Here is a 12136-nt window from a genome sequence, read left to right as displayed (position 1 = left end):
GAATACCAGACTGTAAATACATGCCCTTTTCAGGCACCAGTTTTCAGAAACCAAAACTGGTTGGGCCATTCCAGCGCAATCCATAGCCTTGTATCCTTCCTTACCTCTGATTTTGCACAACGTTTTGTTGAATCAGATATATGAGGGAACGCATATTTGCATTTCTTCACTCATGATTTAAGGTGTCCAAACCCAGCAGACCGACTCATGGGTGAATTCCTTGTTGCAAGAGCAGGTCAGCTCCGCAAGTCAGTTGGCTGGGAAAGTTTGAACTGCTCTGACAAATTCAACATTTATTTCAGAGCCAGAAAAACTGCCAGTTATTTTAGGCACTTTATATGCCATATTAGCCCTACTGGACTTGTTTGTGGTGATCATACTGAGTTTGGTCATTCAAAAAATTCCTTCATTTCAAGTACACAGCACGGCTGAACAGTGGCGTGTCATTAAGAGTCTCTGATATCATGTAGTGACATAATACATTCTATAGCACTCTCACACTGACCCACATTGAAGGGGTCTCATTTGCAGTGAGCTCAGCAGTGTGTCAGCATCTGGGGCAACCATTAACCCAAATGCTTTCTGAAAAGTTTTCAGAGGAATCATTCTCCCCAACTTGAAGCTTTTCAAGTGATGGAGAATAAATTGACTGCGAGTGTCTGCGGAGAACTCTTCGCTGAGTTGACTCTCAGCTGACATAGTCAGGAGAGCTTCGGCTGGCCCAGGGGGTTTTCCAGTCATGTGCGCTTTAGTCTCACTACCAGCTTATTGCCGCTTGGCAGAGCTGAAGCTGTAGGAGCATTCGTTTTGGCGGGGTGTGGCCCTGACGGAAATTGTGAGCAAAGCTGCTTTTCAATGGCTGCAGCACGAATAGGCAGGACATTTTTCATAGCCTGCGAGTGCTTCTGTGCAACTTGGAGTTTTTCTGAGAGAACGTTTTTGCATCTCCAAACAAGCTCAGCGAAACCAGAGAGTCAGGAAGCCTTACCTTGTTTGCCTTGCACATCTCTGAAACCCAGAGATACCGGTTGAGCACTACCGAACTTTCAAGTGATCCTCAAGTGATCCTGGTTTGGGCAGTCATTTAAGTTGTGTGCAATGCGATGCGCACACATCTCTAGAGATTCCACTTATCCATGTCCTCCAGGATTTTACTTGAAAGACCTGCAAAACTGCAGGTCTGATCTGACTCATCCAGGGGCTGTGGGAGTGAAGGGTGTTCCTTATTAAAACATTTCTACTACACATGGTTCAGCATGGTAGAGGCATTCAATCCTGAAAATGTATATAAATGACTTTGAAGTGCACATCTTCAACTTTGTTTGAAATACTAAATTTATAAGGATAACCAAGACTTTTTCCAATCAAAGTCGAGATTTGAGCATTCCATTTATATGTATAAATTTTTCCATCTGAAATGACTAAATATTAAATGAAACAAATGACAATAAAATGCAAAGTAACCTCTCCAGTAATCAAAATACTTTTTGAATGTAACGGTATTCTAAATACCAATGATTTAAATTGTAACTGTAGTGGAATACAGTTACTAATATTTTGTGTTTTAAATATGTATTCCCAGTACTTGTATTTCTTTACTTCCAAAGCCTGCCAATAAGCATACATTTCTGTTATCTTAGACAATATGCACGCCTTATCTGTTTGCCAAAATTAGTTATCGGACCTTCTGGCTTCTTTTTAATAGTGGAATCTTGCCGACTAGTCTATGTTATAAAAAAGAACATTTAATCCCTTTTATCAAGAAAGTGTACATTTCAATAGAGTAGTTTAACTAATGATTGTACCATCCAGTGATTGAGGAACGCTTCCTCCACTGTGTACCATTCTGTATAATATTGCTGCACAGAGGAGTTTCCCATAGCATAGTCATGTAGGCCATGCAGCCTTAAGAGTTTTCCTGGTTTACATAATGCCCAGGCTACTCTACATATATGTTTTATATGTTTAATAAAAATATACTTACAGTTTATCTCTGAAAGGTGTCATATATAGATTGTGGAGTATGTGGGAAACTTTTAAATTCTGCATGGCAGAATTATATCATATAAATATATATAGATTATATCCACACAAATGTGCAAATTGCCAATCAAATTTATTTAGTCAGATATTAAGATTTTAAAATGATTAAAAGGTCTTTAAAATGTATTGTCAATAAGTAGAATAACACTTTACTAAATTTTATTGTGAACTTCTTTGTATTGTAAAGCCCCCAACTTTATACCGTACTGTATACGCTCCTTTAATTGTACACAAATGGAGAAATTATTATTTGTATTATGTATTTATTTATTTTTTCTTCTTTCTCTCTTCTTCAAATTAAACAGTGTAATTATATAATTTCTATACTGATGTATCTGATTTTTTTGTGAACATAAAAAAACATGTTGTTTAAGGCAGAGATATCTTGCTATTGGGAAAGAAAAAAATAATATCTGACAAAATGTGCCCCAAATCATTCTCTGGAGAAATCATTATTTATTTCGTCTTCTCATCACATCTATCTACGTTATTTTAACTTGTAAGAACATGTTCACTGTGGCGCCAATATGCTCCTTCATTTCATTTTCACATTGACATTTTCGGCTAATACGCGCCAGAATAATTTCCTTCTTTACTGGCTAAGTGCATTTCATATTATATGAAAACATTAAAAAAAGCTTAAAACTTATATGTGAACATCCAAACATGTTTACAAACCAAAACCGCAGTACTACATTACATTTTCGCTTGACACAAAACAACGAATCTGAGACTCCGAAACTCAACATTTCTCAACACGTACACCATATTTCCTGAGCAGTGTGTTGCAATGTGTTGTTGTGTTTGTTAGCACACAGCAATTTAATTCACTTTCCCCCACTTTAACAGCAATACTCATAGATTTCTAAACAACTCATCATTAATTTCGTGTCTTGTGGATATTATTTGGAATGTACCGGCGCGGGGCGAGCAAGAAGGATAAAAACAAACCGGCTAAGGAGCAGAGCGACTGCAGCAAGTATGCAGAGCTGCTGGTGTTCGGCTACGCCTGCAAGCTGTTCCGGGACGCTGAGAGGGCCAACTTCCACGATCAGGGCAAACATCTTATCCCATGGATGGGGGACAAGAACGTCATGATCGATAGGTCGGTTAAACAAACCTAATCGGATTCATTGCTTAACCAGCTTAACGTCTTCCAAAGGGGACATTGGATGTTGCCTTTTTGTTTTGCAGCACAGGAGGAGCTGGTGGCCAAACATGAATAAAAGATATTTGGCAATGACAGCTCTAAGATAACTTCGCTTGGATTGTCATTTTTGTACTGACAGCTGTGAAAATGGTTATTTTAAGTTAGTTCGGGGATGTTAATATCAGAATCAGAACCTTCTTATTACAGAAACAGAATCCTTGCTTATTATCAGGCCCTGGATAGAACAATATATAATTAATTATCATTTAAAAAGGATGGGGCAGAATCTCTCTCTCTCTCTCTCTCTCTCTCTCTCGCTCGCTCGTTCGCTCCCTCCCTCCCCTTTCCATAGACATATACACACCGATCAGCCACAAAACAGTGCCAACCTGCATTCTTCTCACCACAATTGTACAAAGCAGTTATCTGAGTTACAATAGACTTTGTCAGCTCACACCAGTCTGTCCATTCTCTGTTGACCTCTCTCATCAACAAGGCGTTTCCATCTGCAGAACTGTCGGTCACTGGATGTTTTTCTTTTTTTAATTTTTTTTTTAGTCTTGTGTGGGAAAATCCCAGGAGATCTGCAGTTTCAGAAAAACCTGCCCAACAATCATCCATGTGATTATCAAATCAGCCAGTCGTGTGGCTGCAGTGCATAAAATCATGTATATATGGGTCAGGGGCTTCAGTTAATGTTCACATCAACCATCAGAAAGGGGAAAAAAATTGATCTCATTGACTTGGACCACGGCATTATTGTTGGTGCCAGATGGACTGTTTGAGTATTTCTGTAACTGCTGATGTCCTGGGATTTTCACGCACAACAGTCTCTGGAATTTAGTCAGAATGTTGACAAAAACATAAAACATCCAGTCAGCAGAAGTTCTGCAGATGAAAATGCCTTGTTGATGAGAGAGATCAACAGAGAATGGCCAAAGTCTATGGTAACTCAGATAACCATTCTGTACAATCATGGTGAGAAGAACAGCATCTCAGAACAATTTTATGGGAAAAAAGATGCCATTAAAGTGAATGGTGAATGAGATTGTCAGTCCCTAAGAGTAGTATCTCCTTTTGTGTTCCAAGGAAGAATAAAAGTCAGAGATAGAATGTACAGGAGAGTAAATTATGCCCAATTATTTTTATTTTGAGTGAACTATACATTTTAATCAAAACCACAGCAAATTCAAGTTGGGTTTACTTACTACTGTAAATGAGTCTGCATTAAGGTGGTTCTTAAAGTATAATGATGATGATCCAAATGCTTTTGTGTGTGTGTGTGTGTGTGTGTGTGTGTGTGTGCGTGTGCTTAATCCACTGTCTAACACTGTTCTCTTACAGGATATTGTAACATGTGATCTGTCATTGATGTTCTCCCCCCATCCTTACAGTTTAACTGCAGCCCTTTAAAAAGAACTGACAGTGGCTATAGAACCAAGAGTGCTTTGCAGCGATTTACATTGAACCACCTTAATCTGCATGGATCTGTTTCCAATATGTATGTGTGTCTCTCTATAACGTAACGTAGAACTTATTTCCTCAGCATTTAAGGCTAAGGGGTCCCACCAGGCCCCGCTTGCCACCTCATCACCCACTTCTTTCTTTTGCCGAAGAAACTGGAACTGAGAAGTGGAATACAGCAGCGAGCGCAGGAAAATTTCCACCATATGGGTTCTAACGGATAGGTATTTATGTGCTCGGGCTTTTGTGGATGTATTTCTTTTATGGTAATTTTTAGGATGGCAGTCTCAAAAAGTCTCAGTTGTCTGACAAGGGTACAAGTTGGAATGGTTTATTGAACCATGTAAGGTAAGAAGAGAGTTGTTGTTTGCATTTTAATGTATTTCTTCTTTACTCAGGCCTGTTGCATCTTTTTAAGGTTTTAGTGAACAATTAGATGGATTTTGTAAGTTTATCATACAAGTGCACATATTTGTTTACCTGTGCACCCTCTGGAGTGCAGCATATAGTCCGTCTGCCTTTTTCCACCAAGGCAATGTTCAGTTCTTGCATCTCTTGAAAAGCTTGGAAGTGAAGAAGTAGAATCTTGGTAATAGAAATGCATACATAAATGAATATATAAACAAGTCTCTACTTATAGGGTTCCCCAATGTGGTGAGTATTTGTTGTAGGTGAGTTAAAGTTCATTTCACTTTGTCTTTAACCAGGTGATTCGTATTGCAGGTACGATGGCCGCGGTCATTTACATGACCTTTCGGAATATGATGCAGGCTCGTGGAATCACGATTACCAGTTGTCAGAGGAGGAGGCCAGGATAGAGGCTCTGTGTGATGAGGAGAGGTATCTTGCCATGCACACTGATCTACTGGAAGAGGAGGCCAGGCAAGGTAAATGCATAGTTATCTACCACGATTAATCAACTGAATCAGATGCTCTGCAATTATATACTTAATCTGTGTTTGGCATCTCTGTAATCTTTAGATTAATTTGAGAGGTAGAATTAAATACCTGTTCCTTGTTTTGGGTCATATTGCAGCTAATAGGTCAGTCTTACTGGCCTGACAAGTTTTGCTTCAACTAAACTTCAGACCTGAGCCACTGCAAACACCTTTGGTTAACTGAATTGTTTTTTATTCTTGGCGTACAGCTGTCCTCCATTTAAATTCAAAGCTTTTCTGTTCTTCACCCTCAATAGAGCACAGCAAGCATGAGCCTTTTCAATGGTATATGCTTCTGTAGAAGCCACAAGTTGGTGTGATTTAAAAGCTGTATTCCAGGTGAAAAACCACACTACCCGTAATCCTGAAGAGAGATCCTATATGGAGAAAATCAATCGGAAAGATAATTCTGGAACCAAGAACACTGGCTCTTATTATATACTTTATTATTTTGGCATTTTTACGGTATTGAAAAATGTATTGTAGGGGCAGAATTTAATTTTAGTTCCTTGTTTAGGCTTATATTGCAGCCAAATAGATGAGCCCTTTTGGAGTGATATGTTGATCTGAGCCATTGCAATGTTGACCTTTCTTCAACAAAAACACTTATGTATCAAGAAAACTGGTTTATAAAATGACTGATAAAATGTCAAAATATATGGTACCAACAAATATAATTTTATTTTAGAAATTGAAAATGTATTGAAATTGGCAAGTACATGAAAACTTTAACACAATATTTATTTAATCTTCCCAAAAGCATTTTAAATCAGTTGTTGTGTAAAACCAGCCTGTCTGGCACCAACAATCATGCCCAAGTCGAAATCACTAAGATACATTTTTTATCCCTATTCTGATGGTTGATGTTTACATTTACTGAAGCTCGATGCATGATTTTATACATTGCACTGCTGCCACACGAATGGCTGATTAGATAATCACATGAATAATAGGTGTACAGGTGTTTCTAATAAAGTGCTCGTGTACAGTATAAAGGAATTATAATGCAAAAATACCAAGTAAGTACAGAAGCACTCTCGTTGTGGAATAAATGGAGCTGGAGCTGCCTCTCCGCTGAATCGAAACTTGCACTTTGAGCGTCTATAAAGGAAACATGGCAAAAAATAGTTTTACAACAATCTGTCGCGGGGACACTTGTCCCTCGAGCACACAAGCTTAATGCATCTAGATTATAACGTGATGGCTCGCGACTTATTATATCATAATATATGTCACTGTGCATTTCTTATCGTGAAGAAAATTGGCAATATGCAGCGTTCTTAATATGATAATTTTTTTTTTTGTGAGATAAAGATGGATTGTAGTGACAGGTGTGAGAGGGCAGTCTTAGCCCCATTATACACTGCAATACAATACGTTTATGATTTGTTTTTGTTTTGGCTTGTTTTCCAATATAAATATCTAAAACTCTTTTAAAACAACGTAAATATTTTTTAGCAACTATACTGCTGAAGAAAAAATTGTTATCTGAGAATGTTGAATATAATATTACAAATTCAAATATTTAAAAATATCAAAAAATTATTTAAAAAAAGATGCTTTCACCTGAGAAGCAGCATATAAGATATTTAGACTTGATTTTAGAGAATAGATCTTGAATATAAGAATATTTTGACTTCACTGCAGTCGCAGAAGTATAACCAAGTAAAAAATACACTTGTATACAAAATACACTTACTGTACATTTAAGATACATTCTCTTAAAGCAAGTCTAAATATCATATATGTTGCTTCTCAATTAAATATATCTTGTTAAGGATGTTTAGACATTTTTATATCGAAAACAATATTGATAACAGTAGGATTTTTTTTTGCAGTGAATTTATTTACTGAATTAAACAAATAAAAAGTATTTTTTTCCCCTTTAATTCAGTGAATGTCATTTAGAGGTATTTTTAAAAGATGATTTTGTCCTCTTTGTTGTTAGTAAGCACGCTTAATGCAAACTTTAAGTCAGGACACAAGCTGAATAATTGCTTGAGCTAATGATTAATTGTAATAATTGCTGAATAGTCGAATTATCATTCTACTAATCGTTAGATTAATCGATTATCAAAATAATCGTTAGTTGCAGCCCTACTCCACAGATTTCATATTAGTAAACTATAGTTTTGGCAAGTTATTTAGGACATCTACTTTGTGCATGACTTGAGTAATTTGTCCAACAATTGTTTACGGACAAATAGTTAAACTTTTAACCGACTATCACAATTCCAGTGGGTCATGAGTTTACATACACCAAGTTAACTCTGCCTTTAAGCAGCTTGGAAAATTCCATAAAATTATGTCAAGCCTTTAGGCAATGTGCTTCTGATTAGCTTCTGGCTAATTGGAGTCAATTGGTGTAAACTCAGTGCCTCTTTGCTTGACAACATGGGAAGATCAAAAGAAATCAGCCAAGACCTCAGAAAAAAAGTCTGGATCTTCCTTGGGAGCAATTTCCAAATGCCTGAAAGTACCACGTTCATCTGTACAAACAAAAGTATGCAATTAGAAACACCATGGGAACACCATGAGATGCATTCTGTCTCCTAGAGATGAACGTAGTTTGCAGAGAAAAGTGTAAATCAATCCCAGAACAACAGCAAAGGACCTTGTGAAGATGCTGGGGGAAACAGGTAGACAAGCATCTATATCCTCAATAAAATGAGTCCTATAGTAACATAATCTGAAAGGCTGCTCAGCAAGGAAGAAGCCACTGCTCCAAAACTTCCTTAAAAAAGCCAGACTACAGTTTGCAAGTGCACATGGGGACAAAGATCTTTCTTTTCGGAGAAATGTTCTCTGGTCTGATGAAACAAAAATTGAACTGTTTGGCCAGTATGAACATCATTATGTTTGGAGGAAAAAGGGTGAGGCTTGCAATCCGAAGAACACCATCCCAACTGTGAAGCATGGGGGTGGCAGCATCATGTTGTGGGGTGCTTTGCTGCAGGAAGAACTGGTGCACTTCACAAAATAGATGGCATCATGAAGAAGGAAAATTATGTGGATATTTTGAAGCAACATCTCAAGTCATCAGCCAGGAAGTTAAAGCTTTGTCACAAATGGGTCTTCCAATTGGACAATGACCCCAAGCATACCTACAAAGTTATGGTGAAATGGCTTAAGGACAGCACAGTCAAGGTATTGTAGTGGCCATCACAAAGCCCTGACCTCAATCTGATTTGAATAAATTTAGATAGATTTGTGGGCAGAACTGAAAATGCATGTGCTAGCAAGGAGGCCTACAAACCTGACTCAGTTTCGCCAGTTCTGTCTGGAGGAATGGGCCAGAATTAAAGCAATTTATTGTGAGAAGCTAGTGGAAGGCTACCCAAAATGTCCCAAGTTAAACAATTTAAATGCAATGCTACCAAATACTAACAAAGTATATGTAACTTCTGACCACTTGGAATGTGATGAAAGAAATAAAAGCTGAAATAAATCTCTACTATTATTCTGACATTTCACATTCATAAATTAAAGTAGTGATCCTAACTGACCTAAGTCAGGGAATGTTTTCTACAATTAAATGTCAGGAATTGTGAAAACTGAGTTTAAATGTACTTGGCAAAGGTATATGTAAACTTCTGACTTCAACTTTATATTTGCATTATATTTGCCATTGGCCACCCAATATTAACATAATCAGAATAAACAATTCCTCCATCATTAATATAGTTCACTAGTCTAACTTTAGGCTGTTTGCAGTTGCCAAGTAGTTAACATCCATTAACATATAATACAGTGTGATGCAAAAAGTCCACTACTGAAAATGCTTCTATTATGCAATCTTTTATAATTTAATTCAAATATTTTCATTACAAATGCTATTATTCTTGAAAATATTTAGATAAAGGTTGAAAAACGAATTTCTGAATTTCTTAATATTTGCGAAGTCCCCCTTTTTCTTTGATGATAGCATGAACTTGAGCTCCAAAAGTTGTCTAAATTTATTCAGAACATGATGATCTATGTTTTCCTAGCATGAGTCAATAATGCCCTGCTCTAGCTATTTAAAACTCTGTAATGCAGAGGTGCAAAGTAGGTGGGAGTGAAATATGGTGTCCTTAGATGGTAGTTATGGTACGCAAGTCATTATTTACATTTACATTTATGCATTTGGCAGACGCTTTTATCCAAAGCGACTTACAGTGCACTTATTACAGGGACAATCCCCCCGGAGCAACCTGGAGTTAAGTGCCTTGCTCAAGGGCCTAACAGTGGCATCTTGGTGGTGCTGGGGCTTGAACCCCCGACCTTCTGATCAGTAACCCTGAGCCTCAACCACTGAGCCACCACTGCCCTCATTATCTATGTAGTCATCATGTTGATTCGCCCTTCAGGGGGAATTTAACCTCATTAAACCAGGCTATAATCAATCTGTCAACATTAACATCCTATAAATGATAATAAAGCATTTGGACTGTTCTATATTGGACTGTCCTTGTCATTGTTGCAATTTTAATAGCTATGCTATTCTGTATTTAGTGTAAAAACTGAATATATCTGGTACAGAACCACTCACATTGTCTTCAGAAATTGTTTGGTTTATGGATTTGTTTTTCTATTTTATTTGCAGAGGAGGAGTATAAAAGACTAAGTGAAGCTTTGGCCGATGAAGGGACCTACAACGCAGTGGCCTTCCGTTACAGCGCTGACTACTACGACCCCTCCCAGCCCACTGAGGAAGATGGGGCGGCAAAGAAACAGGTGGGAACCATACAAGTTCAGAAAACATACAACTTCAAAGCCCACATTTTGAACTGGTGGCTGTGAGTGTGCCTGAGGAGATGCACTTTCTGAGAGAACTGTATGTGATCTCAGATATACTTTTGCAAATCAGCCTCAAAATGCTCTGGGATGAAACAAGGCCATTTTCCTTAGGCCAAGTAAAAATCGTTTTGAAGCCCTGAGGCAATAAAAAGCTCAAAATCTTCTAAAGAGTGTGCAAGGCAGACAGTTGAAATGCAGAGACTGTTAATGACCAGCAATATCCTGCAGTTTACTGCTAAAGAGTTTCAGCAAAAACATCACACTCCATGGCTGATAGCTATATAAACAGAGGCTTGGAATTTGTTTCAGGCCTGGGAGCTCATCTCGAGTGGGAATTCAGCATGCGGTGACAAGTGAGTTTTTAAAGCAAACAGTTATCACACGCCAAGCATTTGTTCTGCTCATTCACACCTGTACAAGCCTTTGTTAAGGAACAGGATGCTTGGCCTGAAGCAAATAGTCCTGATCCCCCGTCTCATTACAAGCACACAGACAATAGTTTTCATTGATGTCTTTATTGTGACTTTATTGTGAAGTTGTAAATTGTGAGAGAGCTGAATTTGATGCCAGACAGTATACCTTCCCTGAATATCAGCGAAAGAACATTGCAAGGTGCCTCCAGTTTTGATGTTTGCCACGGCCGGAATTGCTGCTTATGGTCGATATGCCAGATTTGACAACCAGAGAATGGTCAGAAGTGCTTTTACAGAGTGCTTGACCTTTTCAATGTGGTTGAAAGGTTTTTACCAGGACTACTTGGAATTACTTATATTTTACTGTTACAGACAGTTGTATGCTTAAGTTTGCTTTATTGAAGTTTAATCATTAAAAATAAGAGGGATCTTAAAAAGATTTTAAGTGTCTTTTGTGATAGTTGTTCATGAGGTCTGCTTTGACCCGAGCAGGGAAGCTGCCCACTCTTCTTAAGAAAAATCCTACAGGTCATGCTTATTCTTTGGTTTTCCAGTATCTTCTGCACATTGGGTTATTCCCAACAGTGACTATTTGATCTTGAGATCCAGCTTTTGACACAGGACAATTGAGGGATTCATACACAACTTTTACAAAAGGTGCAAACATTAATTGATGCACAAGGCTATATTCAAGGGATAGTTGACCCAAAAATGAAAATTCTCTCATGATTTTCTCCTGATATCCCAGATGTGCATGACTGACATTCTCCTGCAGAACACATATAACCTCCATATAAAGGGAGCCTATGAGTAACTCCAGTGGCTATATCCATGTGTTCAGACATAGTGTGTGTGTATGTGTGTGTGTGTGTGAGCGTGTATTTATCACTTTGTGGGCACCAAATGTCCCCATAAGGATAGTAAAACCCGAAATGTTTGACCTTGTGGGGACATTTTGTCGGTCCCCATGAGGAAAACAGCTTATAAATCATACTAAATTATGTTTTTTGAAAATGTAAAAATGCAGAAAGTTTTCTGTGAGGGTTAGGTTTAGGGGTAGGGTTAGGTTTAGGGGATAGAATATAAAGTTTGTACAGTATAAAAACCATTATGTCTATGGAAAGTCCCCATAAAACATGGAAACACAACGTGTGTGTGTGTGTGTGTGTGTGTGTGTGTGTGTGTGTGAAAAACAGATCAATATTTAAGTCATTTATTTTGTCATAAATTATCCTCCCTTCCCAGTAGCTGAAGAATATAAATCTCCAAAAACATAAGAAGAATGTTAAAGTGGAGATTGAGTGACCAGGGAGGAGAATGTATAGTAAAAAAAAATACTTTTAACATTG

At 37.8% G+C, this 12136-nt stretch overlaps 1 protein-coding gene across 1 annotated transcript in view; it reads left to right on the top strand.

The window, feature by feature from the left end:
- The first annotated feature begins 2814 nt into the window (after nt 1-2814).
- The window catches only part of LOC127624766 (splicing factor, suppressor of white-apricot homolog), a 97428-nt gene continuing 88106 nt past the window's right edge, over nt 2815-12136 (top strand). The window contains exons 1-4 of the mRNA XM_052099634.1: nt 2815-3148; nt 5381-5544; nt 10181-10311; nt 11830. Of these exons, the coding sequence (XP_051955594.1) occupies nt 2955-3148; nt 5381-5544; nt 10181-10311; nt 11830 (490 nt within the window). The 5' untranslated portion in view covers nt 2815-2954. The remainder of the gene's footprint in view (nt 3149-5380; nt 5545-10180; nt 10312-11829; nt 11831-12136) is intronic.

The sequence above is a fragment of the Xyrauchen texanus genome, chromosome 31, assembly GCF_025860055.1.
Source record: "Xyrauchen texanus isolate HMW12.3.18 chromosome 31, RBS_HiC_50CHRs, whole genome shotgun sequence".
In the NCBI taxonomy this organism is placed as follows: domain Eukaryota; kingdom Metazoa; phylum Chordata; class Actinopteri; order Cypriniformes; family Catostomidae; genus Xyrauchen; species Xyrauchen texanus.
The sequence above is the reverse complement of the archived record's forward strand: the minus strand, read 5'-3'. Positions and strand labels throughout refer to the sequence as shown.